This window comes from Pipistrellus hanaki (assembly GCF_964339955.1).
Source record: "Pipistrellus hanaki genome assembly, chromosome: 2".
Classification (NCBI taxonomy): Eukaryota; Metazoa; Chordata; class Mammalia; order Chiroptera; family Vespertilionidae; genus Pipistrellus; species Pipistrellus hanaki.
The window spans coordinates 19,211,778-19,228,733 of record NC_140504.1 but is presented as its reverse complement, the minus strand read 5'-3'; the positions used below and the strand labels follow the sequence as shown (position 1 = coordinate 19,228,733).

The 16,956-nt window shown below is 40.9% G+C and overlaps 1 protein-coding gene across 1 annotated transcript in view; it reads right to left on the bottom strand.

The window, feature by feature from the left end:
* The window catches only part of LEKR1 (leucine, glutamate and lysine rich 1), a 120,251-nt gene extending 105,814 nt beyond the window's left edge, over positions 1-14,437 (bottom strand). Inside the window, exons 1-2 of the mRNA XM_084876051.1 lie at positions 14,137-14,437; positions 10,695-10,784 (exon numbers count right to left, since the gene is read on the bottom strand). Of these exons, the coding sequence (XP_084732177.1) occupies positions 10,695-10,742 (48 nt within the window). The 5' untranslated portion in view covers positions 10,743-10,784; positions 14,137-14,437. The remainder of the gene's footprint in view (positions 1-10,694; positions 10,785-14,136) is intronic.
* Positions 14,438-16,956: the final 2,519 nt, after the last annotated feature.

Here is a 16,956-nt window from a genome sequence, read left to right as displayed (position 1 = left end):
TCCATTGTGAGTTTTGGTTCCTTCTCATCAATTTTAAAATTATATTGCTAACTCCAAGGCACTTTTATCCTTAACCTTTTGCCTATTAATCGCAGTTCTTGCCTTACTCCTAGCAGAGCACCCTATCCTTAGTCTAAAGAAAACTCTTGCTGAAGGAGCTTCTTTGCAGCCTCATGTACAAAACAGAAATAGCATTAACTTCACAGTTGTGAAAGCTATTAGAATGTTATTCCACCCTAGCAATTATGGTTGGAAGCTAAAATAAGTGAAGTAAAACATTTTATAGAACAGGTCTTCTGGAAGTTCAGCAAAGAAAGCCAAAAGGTGATATCATTATGATCTAGGAAGCAAGACAATCAAATTATAAAATACTAGGCCCATATGAGTAGCCTCCAGACTTCATCTAGTATAATCTGAATCACTGAGTGATCTATGTTAAGTAAGTATATTAAACAAAAGTCTTCAATGCTATTAAACTGTAAATAATTTTCTGTATATAAAACTGCAACAGTTTTATAAAAAAGTAATAACACTTTCAAATTCTTAGTGTCTATACAGCCTAATTACTTAGGGCATTTCTGTGAAACCTGAGAAGATATGCTATACTATAATTATGTTCTCAAATGAATTTTAAAAGTTATACTTTTTTGTGAAATATAATTTGTGCTTCATCGTTATAACTTGGTGTTATATCATCTTGTTTTGTGAGTAAAATAATGACATGCTGTCATTCTTGACAAAGTGGCTGTTATTAGCAGGATATCTTTGCTTTCTAAAAGATGTACTTTGGAAGAGCATTAGCAAATGCAGTATATTAGGCAAATCAGAACCACTGAAAAAATAAATTTTAAAATAAACTTCTCAAATGCATTTTCACTTCTTAAATTATAGTTATTTAACTTTAAAAAAAAAAGTATTCAAAGGTTAAATTATGCTTTGAATCCTTTTCAAAACTCCTGTCTGTGCTTCAATAAGAAAAGGCACTCAGTAACCCCCTGCTGCCCAATTGAGGCATTCTCTGCTCCAAAAATAGTTTCTCCTTTTTTTGCCCCACATGTCCAAATGCTTATTATGCATGGTTAAGGAGAAACAGTACCAACAACATAAACTGTTTCCCCTTCCAAGATCTGCATCACAAAGATGCTTTTCTACTCAAGAACAGTGAATGTCTAGCTAGAGAATTTCACTCAGATTGGGAGAACCATTTTGAGACAGAACAGTGGACTTTTTGAGCCACACAGATGACCTGACCATTTCATAAGGCCATCAGGACCCTTTGTCATCAATAAGTCAATTTGTTGTACCACAATTTAAAAATCAGTTTGGTAAAAAAAGCATCCACAAACCCCCCACACCTGCATCATACTTAATGGTGAAAGAGGGAGTGAATTTTCCCCTAAGGAATAAAGCAAGTATGTTCACTCTCTCTGCTCCTATACAACATAATGCTGGAAGTTCTAGCCGGAGTAATAAGGCAAAAAGAGGAAATAAAGGGCAGACATATCAGAAAGGAAGAAACAAAACTTTCCCTATTTGAGATGACATGATTGTTAACCCTGAAAATCCCAAGGAATCCTGTATAATAAAAACCTAATATGCAAATCAACCGAACAGTAGAACGACTGGTTGCTATATGTGCACTGACCAGCAGGGGGCAGATGCTCAATGCAGGAGCTGCTCCCAGCCGTCAGGCCCCAGGCCAGCCAAGGCAGTTGCCAGTGGGGGGCTCCTCCAATCACCCTCCAGGTCACCCCACAGATTGACACTGATTCCCGGCCAGGCATAGGGACCCTACCCATGCATGAATTTCATACATCAGGCCTCTAGTTCACAATAAAATTCCTGTAACTAATAAGTTCAGCAAGGTCAATGATTTAAGATAAACATACGAAAACCGATTGTAGTTCTATATACTAAAGATGAACATGTGCATGATGAAAGTAAAATTACAATCCCAATTACAATTGCTCAAAAAACGAAGTGCTTAGTGTAAATCCAACAAAACTTGTACACTGAAAACATAGATGGTAAGAAATCAAAGATCTAAATAAATGGAGAGACATATTCATACTGTGTTTATGAACTGGAAGACACAAAGTATTAAAGATATCAATTTTCCCTGGATTTATATATACATTTAATTTCTTATCAAAATTCCAGCCAGATATTTTTATATAGAAAGAGTCAGATTGTTCTCAAATTTACATGGAAAGGCAAAGAAACTACAAGAGCTAAAACAATCTTGAAAAATAAGAATAAAGTGGGAGGAATCATTTTATATGATTTCAAGACATATAATGCAACAGTAATAAATACTGTGTGGTACTGGCAGAAGGATAGACAAAAAGACCAATGGAATAGACTAGAGAACCCATAAATAAATCTATATAAATATACTAAATTGACTTTTTTGGCAAAAAAAAAAAAAAAGCAATTTAATAAAGAAAAAATAGCCTTTCAAGAAACAATAGTGGAACAATTAGATACCCATAAGTTTAAAGACAAGAACCTCAACCTCAACCTTATACCCTCTACCAAAATTAACTCAAAATGAATCATGGACTTAAGTGTAAAACATAAAAACATGACTTTAGAAGAAAAAAAAATCTAAGGTAAAATCTTCAGGATCGATACGAGACAGAGTTCTTATACTTGATACAAAAAGCATAATCCATAGATGGAAAAACTGATAACCCAAATTCCATCAAAATTTAAAACTTTTTCTCTACAAAAACCCTATGAAGGAAATGAATGAATAAACCACAAACTAGGGGCAGAGGGGATTTTCAAATCACATATCTGACAAAAGACTAGTATCTAGATTATTTAAAGAACTCATAAAACAGTAAAAATAAAAAAAAATCAAATTTAAAAATAGTCAAAAGACATGAAGAAACATTTCACCTAAGAGACTATACAGATGCCAAATAAGCATATGGAAAGATACTCAACATCATTAATCATTAGGAAAATGCAAATTAAAACCACAGTGAGCTATCACTACACAACTATCAAAAAAGCTAAAATAGGAACTAATGCCAAATGCTGGTCAAGTGTAGAGAAACTGGGCCATTCATACATTGCTGGTGAGAATGTGAAATGGTACAGCTTCTGGAAAAGTTTGGCAGTATTTTAGAAAACTAAACATGCAACTACTGTACAAGCTAGCAATTGCACTCTTGGGCATTTATCCCAGGAAAATGGAAACATATGTTCTCATAAAAACCTATATGCAAACATTTATAGCAGCTTTACAAGTAATTGCCAAAAACTGGACAAAACCCAGATGTTCAACAGGTTAAATAAACTGTAGTACATTCATACCATGTAAAAGTACTCAGCAATAAAAAGAAACTATTGATACATGCAATAACATGAATAAAACTCCAGGGAATTACAGAGTGAAAAAACTAATCTCAAAAGGTTACATATTGAATGATTCCATTTATGAAATGACAAAATTATTAGAGATCAAATCAGTGGTTGCTAGGGGTCATGGATTAGGCCTGGGGGATAGAGTGGTGTAGGTGTATGTAGGGGGAGGAGGAGGTGAATGTGGCTACAGAAGGTCAACAGGAGGAATCCTTGTTGTACAGACTGTTTTATATCTTAACTAAAGGCCTGGTGCACAAAATTTGTGCATGGGGGGTGGGTCTCCCTCAGGCAGCCTGCACCCTCTCTAACTTGGGACCCCTTGGAGGATCGTCCGATGGCTCTCTCACAATCTGGAACTGCTGACTCCTAACCACAAATCTGCCTGCCTGCCTGCCTCATTGCCCCTAACCACTCTACCTACCAGCCTGATCACCCCCTAACTACTCCGCTGCCAGCTTGATTGATGCCTAATTGCTCCCCTGCCAACATGATCATTCCCAACTGCCCTCCCTGCTGGCCCCAATTGCCCTCCCCTGCTGGCCTGAATGCCCCTAACTGCATTCCCCTGTGGGGCCGAGAGGACTGGGGGACTGAGGCTGGATGAGGCTGGATGCTGCGGGAACTGGGTGAGGCAGGGCTGAAGGGACTGGGGGACTCAAGATGGGATGAGGTGGGACTGAGGGGCATGAGGAATTGAAGCTGGATGAGGTGGGGCTGAGAGGACTGGGCACTGCCATCTTATGGCTGTAAGCACCGCCATCTTGTGAGGGCATGATGGTCAATTAGCATATTCCCTCTTTATCAGATTGTATCAATGTTGATAGCCTGGTAGTATAGTTTGCCAAATGCTACCATTGGGAGAAGTTGGGGGAAGAGTACATGGGATCATTTCTTACTAATGCATGTGACTCTATAATGATGTTAAAATAAGAAGTTTAATAAAAATTAAAAAAATTAGAAAAATTTAAAAAATCAATCTGGGACTAAAATACCAAAGATTATTCCATAAAAAAATTTTATTGAGCAATTTTAAGAAATGTTGGCTTCATACATAAACACACCTGTGTTTATCTACATATACTTCCAAAGTATATTTCCTTCAATACCTACTTTTCCACTGGGAAACCCCACCTTGGTAAACTCTGTGACCTTCCATGGCTAGCCAACAAAAGTATTTTGGACTACAAATTCACAAATGCAAATTTGTTTCAAGATTCATAAGTACATTTTTTTAAAAACCGTTTTCCTAATAACCTATCTTGGATAACAATATCCAAGTGAATAGTCTCTCCAAGAATTACACAGCTTCCTACTTATTTTCTTGTTAGGTTTTAAAACCACAACTGCTTAAAAACACAGCATACATACCCCCACACACATATACACATATCATTACTTTTCCAGAATAATAATGTTAACATTTCTATGACCATTTTCTCATTTTTTCTCCTCTATTTTAACTCAACACAAAATCTGACTCTAGCCACAGTGGCCCAAAATGACCTGGAAAATTAAGTTTATTTTTCCTGGCAATGACAATCTGTGCTTGGAAATATAAAACTGTTATTCTGAATAAATTTCAAAGTTTCAAAGTACTAAAATTACTATACCGAAACAGGACAAAATGAGCTGTTACTGCTAGAGAAAAGGACTGTTATCCCAGAAAGAGCAGTGTGTCTCCAATCCTTGCAGCACCACTTCTGTTTTATAAAATAAACAACTCTGGTCTCTTTATTTTATTTTGTGTCCTCCGGTGATAAATATCTTCCCTGAAGCCAAAATCCCATTACAAGTGTTCATTTTGTCACTGTTTAAAAAGAGAGAGATCAGCTTCACTTTGCAAAATAACTGATTTTTCCACTCATTTGTTTTGATTTCTGTGTATGTCCCCAGGCAAAAAAAAAAACGACAAAAGGAAAATTGTTCACTGCTTTTTTTTTTCCCCTTCTTTTTTTAAAGGGAGTCCCTATGTCTCTAAAATAGGTAGATTCAGGAGGGGAAGAAATATAGAATTATTACCTTGCTGATCTATAAGTGTTTTAATTATGGCAATAAAATCCTAAACATAGAACTGTACTCTTAGTACAAGTGCATTCTGCTCTCAGAAAGCTGGCTGAACATTCTAGCAAAGCTGCTAGCTTTCAGAGGGCAGAAACAGGTTATGAGTCAGCTCAATCTAGAGGGGGAACAGATTTAAAGATGTGATCTAAGTACATTTAAAAGTAAACCGTAGACTCTATCAGCAGACAAAGGGGATGAGTGTGGTTTGCTATCCAGGCCTTGGGCCTGTTTTGTGCCACCTGGGGAGATAGAAGTCTGAGATATATTTTATGCTCAGTCAGAAATTGTGATAAAAAGCAAAAAGACCCAGGAATGAAAGTCAAAAGATTACCTTATTCTTCTTTCCTATGATTCCCTAAAAAAGATGAGATCAAGAGGTAGCTGATTTTAGCAATTTTAGTCTTCTAGTCGGGTAATGACTTCTCTAATTATAGCTTATCATTGTCAGCAGCATTCTTCTCTATACTTTCCCTTCAGTGGCCATCTGCTCCACTACGTCTAATTTTTCTTGCAGGTTTTCTACTACTACCAGTTTTACTAATAATAGCACAGTATAGTGCAGTCATTTTTACGTTCTTTGTTAAGTACCTTTCATGTAAGTTATCAATCATCCTATTTCCATATCACATAGCAAAAATATGGAAAGAAATAAAGAGGAAGAGCTCCCCTCACCTTCTCTTCCCTGATTTCAACACTAACCTTCCTTCATTGCATGACCAGAGAAAGAAAAGAAGAAGAAGAAAAAAGACCACACAGAAAAGGTTTCTTAAGAACCAGCATAAAAACTAACACAAAAAAAGTTAACAGAAGAACAAGGTAGGGACACCGATCCACCCACCTCATGTTCTTTTTAACCCAATAAAGAAATGGAGTGCTGAAACCGGTTTGGCTCAGTGGATAGTGTCGGCCTGGAAACTGAAAGGTCCCAGGTTTGATTCTGGTCAAGGGCATGTACCTTGGTTGCGGGCACATCCCCAAAAGGGGGTATGCAAGAGGCAGCTGACCGATGTTTCTCTCTCATTGATGTTTCTAGCTTTCTATCCCTCTCTCTTCCTATCTGTAAAATCTCAATCATATACATATATATATATATATATATATATATATATATATATATAAAATAATGGAGAATTTCCAAGCCACAATGGATATATATATATATATTTGTTTTCTTCATTTTAATAATGAAGTATCTACACTAATAAAAGAGTAACATGAAAATTAACCACCACTGCTATACCCACAGCCAATCAGAGTGAGTATGCAAATTAACCCAACAAAGATGGTGGTTAATTTGCATATGCTGAGGGAAAGAGGAGTGAAGACTGAAGACAGCATAGAAGGAAGAGGGAGGAAAAGCAGAAGCAAGGCTGCAGCAGCAGGAGGGAAAACAGCAGCAGAGGGCAGGACGGGGCGGGTAGGGCAGTTGGCAGCGGGAGGAAAAGCTTGGGGTGAGGGGTAGGAGACATAGGTGGCAGGAAAAGGAGGGGGGGGGAGAAGCAGGAGAGGTGGCGGTACCGGGAGGAAAGCCCCCCGGAAGCCCTGTTCTTGCAGGAATCTTCCTTCAACAGGTCCCTAGTTAATAAATAATTCTAATCCAAAGTATTCCTATTACCCTATACACTATATGCAGGGGAACAAAAGTAGGTTTACAGCAGTGAGTACAGAAAACAGAGTTTATTCTTGTATTATTTATTAACTAGAGACTCGGTGCACGAAATTCGTACATGGTGGGGGGCGGGGGAGAAAGGGTCCCTCAGCCCAGCTGCACCCTCTCCAATCTGGGACCACTATGGGGATGTCCAACTGCCAGCAGTCAGACATCCTTCTCGCAATTCGGGACCACTGGCTCCTAACCACTCACCTGCCTTCCTGCCTGATCACCCCTAACGACTCTACCTGCCGGCCTGATTGCCCCTAACTGCCTCTGCTTGCTGGCTTGATTGCCCCCTAACTGGTCCCTTGCCAGCTTGGTCGCCCCCTACCTGGTCACCCACCAGTCTGGTTGGCCCCTAACTGCCCCCTGCTGGTCTGGTCTTCCCCTAACTGCCCCCCTGCCAGCCTGGTTGCCCCTTAACTGTCCAGAAGAAAGTCGGACGTCCAGAAGATATCCAGTCAACCTGATCTAATTAGCATATTAACATTTATTAGTATAGATTATTGTATTATTTTTCATATGAACAACTGTAAACCTAATTTTGCTCCACCCTGTATCTATTTAACATGATTCTATATAGAATGAAGTATGCAAGTTGACTGCATAGATATACTTCCTGATCACTAGGCAATTTAACAAGTACATTATGGGCAATATAAATAAATCAAACATAGTTAAGAAATTATGGAAAACAAACAACTTATTCTTAGACAATTCTTTAAGAGGCTGTGGGGTGCATGTACACATTTTGGTTGCTGTATAATCAGTACTCAGAACAATGCCTGGCACATATAGGCACTGGGTGAATATATGTTGTAGAAATGTATCTAACTTAGATCTGAAAAAGTGCAAAGCTGCACTTTATAGTCTAAACATTCAGCAAAACAAAGGTGTAATCAGAACATGAGTCCAGGGCCTTAGGCAGCTACGCTTCTCCTGGACTCACCTCTTCTCTGCATGGATAGCTGCTTGTCATTCCTGCTTTGACAATATAACAGCAGATTTATGAAATGCTTGGTTTCAGCATCTTTAAATGATCTATACTAATAAAAGGATAATATGCAAATTTGTCAGGATGTCCTCACAGTAATGACCCAACAGCAGGCTGCAAGGGGTGACAAGATCAGAGGAGGGTTAGTGAGGGATGCCCAAATGACTGAACGGCAGGCTACGTGGGGTGACCAGACCGGCAAGGGGGGTTAGTGAGGGACAACCAACGACTGAACAGCAGGCTGCATCGGGTGACCAGGCTGGCGGGGGTGGGGGCAGTGAGGGGTGACCAAGCCAGCAGAGAGGGGCAGTGAGGGGCAACCAGGCCAGCAGGGGTGGGCAGTTGGGGCCGACCAGGCAAGCAGGGGGGGGGGCAGTGAGGTGCAGCCAGGCCGGTAGGGGAAGTTGAAGGCGATCAGGCCAGCAGGCAGAGGCAGTTAGGGGTGATGAAGCTGGTGTGGGGGGGAGGGGGAGGCAGCTAAGGGGTGGTCAGGCAGGCAGGGAGGTGAGCAGTTAGGAGCCAGTGGTCCCAGATTGTGAGAGGGATGTCCAATTGCCGGTTCGGGCCTAATCCCTCTAGGGGTCCCGGATTGGGGAGGATGCAGGCTGGGCTGAGGGGACACCCCTCCTCCCCTGTGCACAAATTTCATGCCCCAGACTTCTAGTTTACTTATAAAGTACCTTAAACATGAGGGGGGGGGGGGGGGGGATTCTACAACTCTCATAAAAACCTTGCCAAAATAAATACATACTTTCTCATATATTCAAAATACTTAAGTTGTTAAACATTCTCTAACTTGGCCAGCTTTTTCCCACCAGTAAGCTGTTCCCTTAGCCTAGCATGCTCTATAGCCTATCTGTCTATAGCAATACTCTGCCTTCAAGGACCAATCCCAGTTCTACTTCCTGCATAAAGCTCCTCCCTTGACTATTCTAATACTTGGGGATTCCAGTCCCTACCTCTTCCTTTCTCAAAAAAAGCTATCATCTTATAGGACATTTAAATTATACACTGTCTTCTAGAGGGTTTTTTTTTTTTTTTTCATCTCATTATATGTCCTCTTCCTGACAGATGACTGGAATCTCAAGTATGGGAATTGTTTCTTGCAGATGGCTTTGTTTTCTTTTCATCTTTACCACACGGGGTAGTCTATGGGAGGAATTCAGTTGAGGGAGAGAGGAGGGACATTCCATGTCTACCAACACATAAAAGCACCATTTCTCAGGTAAGCAGAGTATAGCTGAACTCTCTTTGTGCTTTCTATCTCTTACATCTAACTTAAACCGTGAAGCAAATTAAATGCAGTGGATGAAAAGGTTTTTTTCCTGGTAATTGGACTTCCTTTCCAGTTCCTGCAAGGCTGCAGTTTACATAAATCTGAAGAACATGCAGTAACTGTAAGCATCCAGTTAAATCAATGGTAACAGGAAGCCCAAAGCAACATGAACAAAGGATAAAAGCATATCTGAGAGCTGACTGCGATTTTTCAATTAAAAAGTAACAGACTGGTGCTTAAGATTTGACTGCAGATTTACTAAGAAACCTGAATGATTAATGATAGCTAAGGTCTGAGATTTCATTCATATTTTGTCGGTTAATTTCAAAAAGCTATTTTTAAAATTATACTGTTAATAATAGATGCAATGCTAAACTAAATATAGGAGTAATGAATTTGCCTGAGGACAGATATGAACTAACAGGGAGAAGAGCAAAAAAACTCTGAAGAAGACTTGTTAACTAGATTAAATGTGTATATATATATTAAATATATATATACACATACACACACACACACACACACACACACACACACACATATATATAAAGGCTTAAAACTACCTCATGCAAGATTTAAGGTAAAACTGAAATAGACCCTTAGAGAGAGAGACTTCAAAACTTAGCATCATAAAAAAAAATTACAAGCTAACTTTAATTTCCGTGGTGGTTTACTACTAATTATTTGTTTTGCAAATATAGACTAAGGATCACTTAAAATTTTAAACTGACACATTAATTCAGTGGTTTTTCGTGGGGGTTTTTTGTGTGTTTTTTTGTTTGTTTGTTTTTAAAAACACCTTGTTTTCTTTTTAAATATATTTTATTGATTTTTTACAGAGAGGAAGGGAGAGAGAGAGAGCCAAAAACGTCGATAAGAGAGAAACATCGACCAGCCGCCTCCTGCACACCCCCCACCAGGGATGTGCCCGCAACCAACATACATGCCCTTGACCAGAATCGAACCCGGGACCTTTCAGTCCGCAGACCGATGCTCTACCACTGAGCCAAACCGGTTTCGGCTAAAAACACCTTGTTTTTTGCAAAGCTGCTAGAAAATACCTAAATATACTATCAGGCTCCGCAAACACCTGGTCAAATACGGTGCTGGAATTGTATATTTGCCTTTATTCACAGGTCAAACACTGCACTGAATTGAATTCCACAATTCTGACCATTAGGATAATTCCTTTCCCCACTTCATCAATTCATTACAGATGCCCTGATCAAAATATATATACAGAACCTCTGAATTCACTTCCCCAAGTTTTAGAATTACCTACCTGCTAACATGTTTCCGATGTTATTTTGTAATAACACAATATAATGTCATACCTTTTGGATTTCTTCAGGTAATGCGTGCATGGGAACGTGACGATCCATAATTTCCCAAAATACACTGAAGGAGCTCTGAAGTAAAATAACCTAAAAATATTGATAGCAAAGGTCAGAATTGAATAATGTAAAAGAATTCAAATTAAAATATATAAATTCTTGGTGATGCTGGAAGAAGAATGGTGATAACTATTTAAACAGATGTTTATTTCATCAGTGTTAAACAGTATAAATGGGGTTTTCTCAGTTAGTAGGCCAATAGAACAGGAAGGACCTACAGAGACTACTGATAGTAGTTGCAAATATTTTTTCTTTAGAGACATATGCAATACTTTCCACAATAAAGAATTAAAAAACATTTTAATGTATTCACACTTAACAAAAAAAAAAAGAAATTAGTAGTCCAATTGTAATTTCTGTGGTGGTTTAATACTAATTATTTGCTTTGCAAATACAAAATAAGAATCATAAAATTTTAAACGTAACCATTTATTTCAAGATTTTTTTTAAGTTTTTTTTTTTTTCTGAAAAGCTACTAAAATAACGGGTGAATATGGTATTTTAGTTTGGCAAACAAGAAAAGCAACTGTGACATGAATATAGTTTAAAAAATATATTATCAGATTAAAAATGATATGCAGGCCCTGAACAGAAGAAACATCAAAGTATGAGAAGCTAAGTGCCAAATTTAACTAAAAATGAACATTTTTATTATTTTTATGTAGGTATTTTACTTTTAATAGATTTTCATTTTATAATAAAATAATCTATATATATAAAAGCCTAAGCAACCATTATGACTGAACAACTGGAAAGACCAGTCAACCAGTCGCTATAATGTACACTGACCACCAGGGGACACTCAATGCAGGAGCTTCCCCCTGGTGGTCAGTACGCTCCCAAAGCCAGCCAACCTCCCCTGGTCCTCTACAAACCTCCCTTGGTCCCTTGTCCCATCCAATAGCAGGCAGGCTCCAAAGCCCTGGCCAGCAGGCTCCCAAGCCCTGGCCAGCAGGCCCCCAGGCCCTGGCCGACAGCCAGCAGGCCTTGGCTGGCCTTGGCTAGCCCTGGCTGGCCCGTCCAGCTCAGGACTGGATGAGATGTTACCAATAGGTCCTGATTGCCAGCAAGACCTAGGAACCCCACCCGTGAATGAATTTCGTGCACTGGGCCTCTCATTCTATGTAACACTCTATCATTACTTTCATATAACCTCAAAGAATGGAGGAGCCATTTGGATTTTGTGTGTGTGTTTTTTTTAATCTTTCTCAAATATGGAGGAAGAATAGACGGTCCAATTTCATGAGTGAGAGATGCTTATGTATACCCAAGGAGTAAGGGTGGCAACAGAGCAAAATGATATAGGCCCAATTCCACAGCAGGGAACAAGGCCTAAGGGCCAACAGCTGTAGGCAAAGAACAGGAGCCAGTATTAGTGAAGGCTTCCTGAGGTTGTTTGCTTTTGATCAGGGTAAGATTTTGACAGGAGAGGCCTAGAAGTCTATCTGAGATAGCAACTCCAGCCTAGGTAGCGGGTAAATTACATATAACAAAAATTCTTATAGTGGCAATATTTTTTTAAATTACACAACCAATGGTAGAAGATTCCCTCCCTATCCTATTAGCATAAAATCCCCTGTTTTAATGAGCTGCTGTTTACAACAAATAATTAATCATCTGTCTTCCCATATAAATATTGTGTGTGTGTGTGTGTGTGTGTGTGTGTGTGTGTGTGTTTGGTAAAGTTAACTGCAGCTGACTATGGGGTAAAGTTAACTGACATAGTTAACATTGGCCCACATGACCAAATACATAATAATGTGATGTTTGGCAGACTGTAACCGTGATGTGGCAAGCGCTCATTATTCACAAAAGGCTCATTATTCTCATTTCTGCCATTTTACAATGGACTCACCAGTAGAAAAATAAGATGGCATCAGCTTAATTAAACTCTATTGGGAGAATTTCTCCCAAATTACCAACTAAATCTCCTTTCAAAATTCCACCCACAAAATTATTTGAGAGCATGGATCTAGTGACAGTGTAAACAAGGCAGTTTTGATTTAGAACCTTGATTGTTTGTAAATCTATCCCAACTTTGTGGTCTTATTCTACCAAAGGAGAATTGGCCGGTTCTGATTATTGAGGAAAAATGAAAAATAAAATATTCTGCTAACCCAGAAAAAATCTCTCTATAGCAGAAAGATAGTAATTTCATTATTGAATATGCATTTAACCAGACTGTGAGGCATATCACAATCCATCTGCTAATGAGATTACAGAGGCAGAAAGAAATCCCACTTTTTACACAACCAGGCAGATACAACCCATTACACCCATATTCTCAAGATAACTGGTAACTTGTCCTCAATACAGCTTGCCAGTTCATTTTAAATCACCTGGTAATCCAAACAGCCATCTATTCTAGCTAATTGCGTCTGTTCTAAGGAATGCAAATCTCTACTGACAAAGTAGGTGGTTGCTTAGAAGGCACCTAAACTAAAACTGTAGGAGATATGGAAATAGGGGAGTTAATTTCCTTGATATTTACATTTTAAAGAAATGGCTCCCCGGCTCTCAAGGAAAACAATATGGGTCTTTAAAAGCTTTGCATGCATATTAAAGGAATATGCATATAAAGGAATAGAGGGAGCATTCACAAATAAGACCTTTCTCAGCAGAGGGAGGGGGAAAGGTCTCTTTCCCTTTTGGCCACAGGGAAATTTGTTCATTTTAATGTTCCTTTACATTACTTTGCATGTTTTATCAAATGAGCCCCTTTTATTCTGTCACTGTAAACTCGTGTAGGCTGCCCTTTGGCTAGAGATGCTGCGGCGATAACTGGCAGAAGCTATATAAGGTGTTTCTGACTCTCTCTCTCTCTCTCTCTCTCTCTCTCTCTCTCTCTCTCTCTCAAAAGGGTCAGCAGGAAAATGTCAAAAACACAGAAATGTTCGTTCTTGACTGTTCACTTCCGATTCCCTGCCCCACACCAGGATCTCCATGGGCTGGCAGCTCCGGTCCTGTTCATCAAGAACTAACCCCCTGGCGTGAGTCACCCAAAAGGAGCAGCAGGTCAGGGTCAGGTGAAGCGGAAGGTGTCCTGAAACTTTCTTCTCCAGCGGCGGACTTTTCCAAACACAGACCCACTCCGAGGCCAGCCAACCTGCAGGGAGGCTTGTGAGACGTGTCCCGGGCTAACCCCGCTCCCGCGGGCCCCGCCGCGGCAGGAAGAGGAGGCGGAAGGCGCGGCGCGGAGGCCCCACCACGCACGGCGGGGGGAGTGGATGCCCGGCCCGGGGGCGGACGGGCGGGCTCGCAGGGACCAGCCAGGGGGCGCCGCGCCCCGCTTTCCGGAGCCCGCACGCCTCCGCGCCGGAACTGCGTCCCAGGGACCCGGGTGCCCCCCGCGGTTCAGGAAGCTGTTCGCGTCTGCCCTCACCTAGACCTGGACGCCGCTGGGTGCGAAACGGCTTCCCCAGTCTCCTGGGAGACCGCGCTGCACGTCGGCGTGACGTCAGGGTGCGGTGACGTCACGGCCCACGCGAGGCCCCGGGGGCAAGCGGGAAGCTGGCATTTGGGGTCCGGGCTGATGGCTCCTCTGACGCTGAGTGCGGGGAGGGGGCTGGGGTCGGCGGCGACCATGGGACGCAGGGAGCGGGCCCAGCTCTGCCTCCTGGGCTGGGAGCCTCGCTGTGTCTACCTCTCACCCTGGAGGACGCCGCACTTCCTGTATTTGAGCTGAAAGGGGAGCGATGCCCTTAGAGGTCAAGGGTGTGCAGGGGGGGGGGGGGGGGGGGACGGGGACGACACACTCTCTGGTCTCTGATTGCAGCTGAGAAGACATTGGTAAAATTTTCCTCCTAGTCCAAGAGTAGTCGAAATGAAAGATTCAGCTCTAAAGCTATCTTGGGGGAACTTACAAGCAAAAATGCATAGCCCATGGACACAGACAGTCATTTGAAGGCCTGGGGGTGAGGGGCTGGGGTGGGGATGGGAGCAGGATGGAGGGAGTTAATGGGGGAAAAAGAGGGAGGGACATCTGTAATACTTTCAACAATACATTCTTTTTTGGTTCAGATTTTTTAAATTAATAAATCTTTATTGTTCAGATTACAATTGTTCCTCTTTTTTTCCCCCATAGCTCCCCTCCATCCGGTTCCCCCCCCCTGCACTTACCCCCTCCCCCCCCCCACTGTCCTCATCCATAGGTGTACGATTTTTATCCAGTCTCTCCCACACCCCTTTCCCCCAATAATTGTCAGTCCACTCCCTTTCTATGTACCTAGCTCTATAATGTTCACCAGTTTATTCTGTTCATCAGATTTTTTTATTCACTTGATTTTTAGATTCGCTTGTTGATAGATATGTATTTATTGTTCATAATTTTTATCTTTGCCCTTTTCTTCCTCTTTTATTTTATATTTTAAATTATTTTTAATCTTTATTTTTTTAATTACAGTATTAGTTTCAGGTGCACATCCGAGTGAGCATACATTATATAACTTACTAACTGATCATCCTGGTAAATCTCCTACCCATCTGGCATCATACACGGTTATTAGAATATTAGAGGCCCAGTGCACAGATTCATGCACTGGTGCTTCCTTCTCTTCTTAAAGAATACCTTTCAGTATTTCATATAATACTAGTTTGGTGGTGATAAACTCACTTACCTTTTTCTTATCTGTGAAGCTCTTAATCTGCCCTTCAATTCTGAATGATAGCTTTGCTGGGTAGAGTAATCTTGGTTGTAGGTTCTTGCTATTTATCACTTTGAATATTTCTTGCCACTCCCTTCTGGTCTGCATAGGTTCTATTGAGAAATCAGCTGACAATTGTATGGGTGCTCCCTTGTAGGTAACTAACTGTTTTTCTCTTGCTGCTTTTAATATTCTCTCTTTGTATTTTGCTCTTGGCATTTTAATTATGATATGTCTTGGTGTGGTCCTCTTTGGATTCCTTTTGTTTGGGGTTCTGTGCGCTTCCTTGACTTGTAAGTCTATTTCTTTCACCAGGTGGGGGAAGTTTTCTGTCATTATTTTTTCAAGTAGGTTTTCATTATCTTGCTCTCTCTCTTCTTCTGGCACCCCCATAATTTGGATGTTGGTATGCTTACAGTTGTTCCAGAGGCTCCTTACACTGTCTTCAATTTTTTTTTTTAATTCTTTTTCCTTTTAGCTTTCCCGGTTGAGTGTTTTTTACTTCTTTGTATTTCAAATCTTTGACTTGATTCTTGCGATTCTCTAGTCTGCTGTTAGATCTTTGTATACTATTTATTATTTTAGTCAGTGTATATTTAATTTCTAGTTGATCCTTTTTCATATCCTCAAGGGTCTAGCTAAATTTATCAGTCTTTTCTAGAAAATTATTGAAAAACCTTGTAACCGTGGTTTTGAACTCTATATCCAGTCATTTTGAACTCTATATCCAGTCATTTCCTCCATTACTTTCATTTTGTGACCTGTTTCTTTGTCTCCACATTTTGGCTGCTTCCCTGAATTGATAGAATGGCTTTGTGTGCTAGGTGTCCTATAGGGCCCAGTGGCTCAGCCTCCCCAGTTACCTGAGGTGGATACTCTTGGTGCACCCCTTTCTGGGCTATGTGCACAGTCCTGTTGTAGTTAAGCCTTGATTGTTGTTGGTATCACTGGGAGGAATTGACCTTCAGGCCAATTGGCTGTGAGGAACAGTTGTATCTATGCTGGGAGAACTTCTGTGCTGGAGACACCCTTATGAGATAAAACTTGCAAAAAGCCTCTGTGCTCAGCTTGGATGGGGCAGAGTCTCAGGGCAGAGCAGACAGCATTGGTTTCCTGTCAGCCCTCCCCTAATAGGTCCCTGTGTCTCAGTGTTCCATGGTAACCACTACAAGTACCTCTGAGAGAAAGCCACCCTTGAGTTTCATCCGCTGCCAGATAGTCCAGTTTCTCCCCTAATGAGTCTGGATTCCCAGAGTCTCCCCTGGAATTGGAGTTCAGTGCATTTGGGAACTTTTGTCTCCCTCCTGCTAGAGTAAGCCAACCACATACTCAGCTGCCCACCCTCCCCACACGCGCACCTCAGTACCTCTGCCTTCCACAGTTCCTCTGAGTCTCAGTGTGCTTTTCTCTTTCCTGGCAGTCCAGTTTCACCCTGTATGAGTCTGGGTCCCCAGAGTCTCACCCAGAACTGGAGTTCAGCACAGTCAGGAGATTCCCCCCCCCCCTCCCTCTTGAGAAAGCCAGCTGCACACTCGGTTATCAGTCCTCTTTGTGCACAT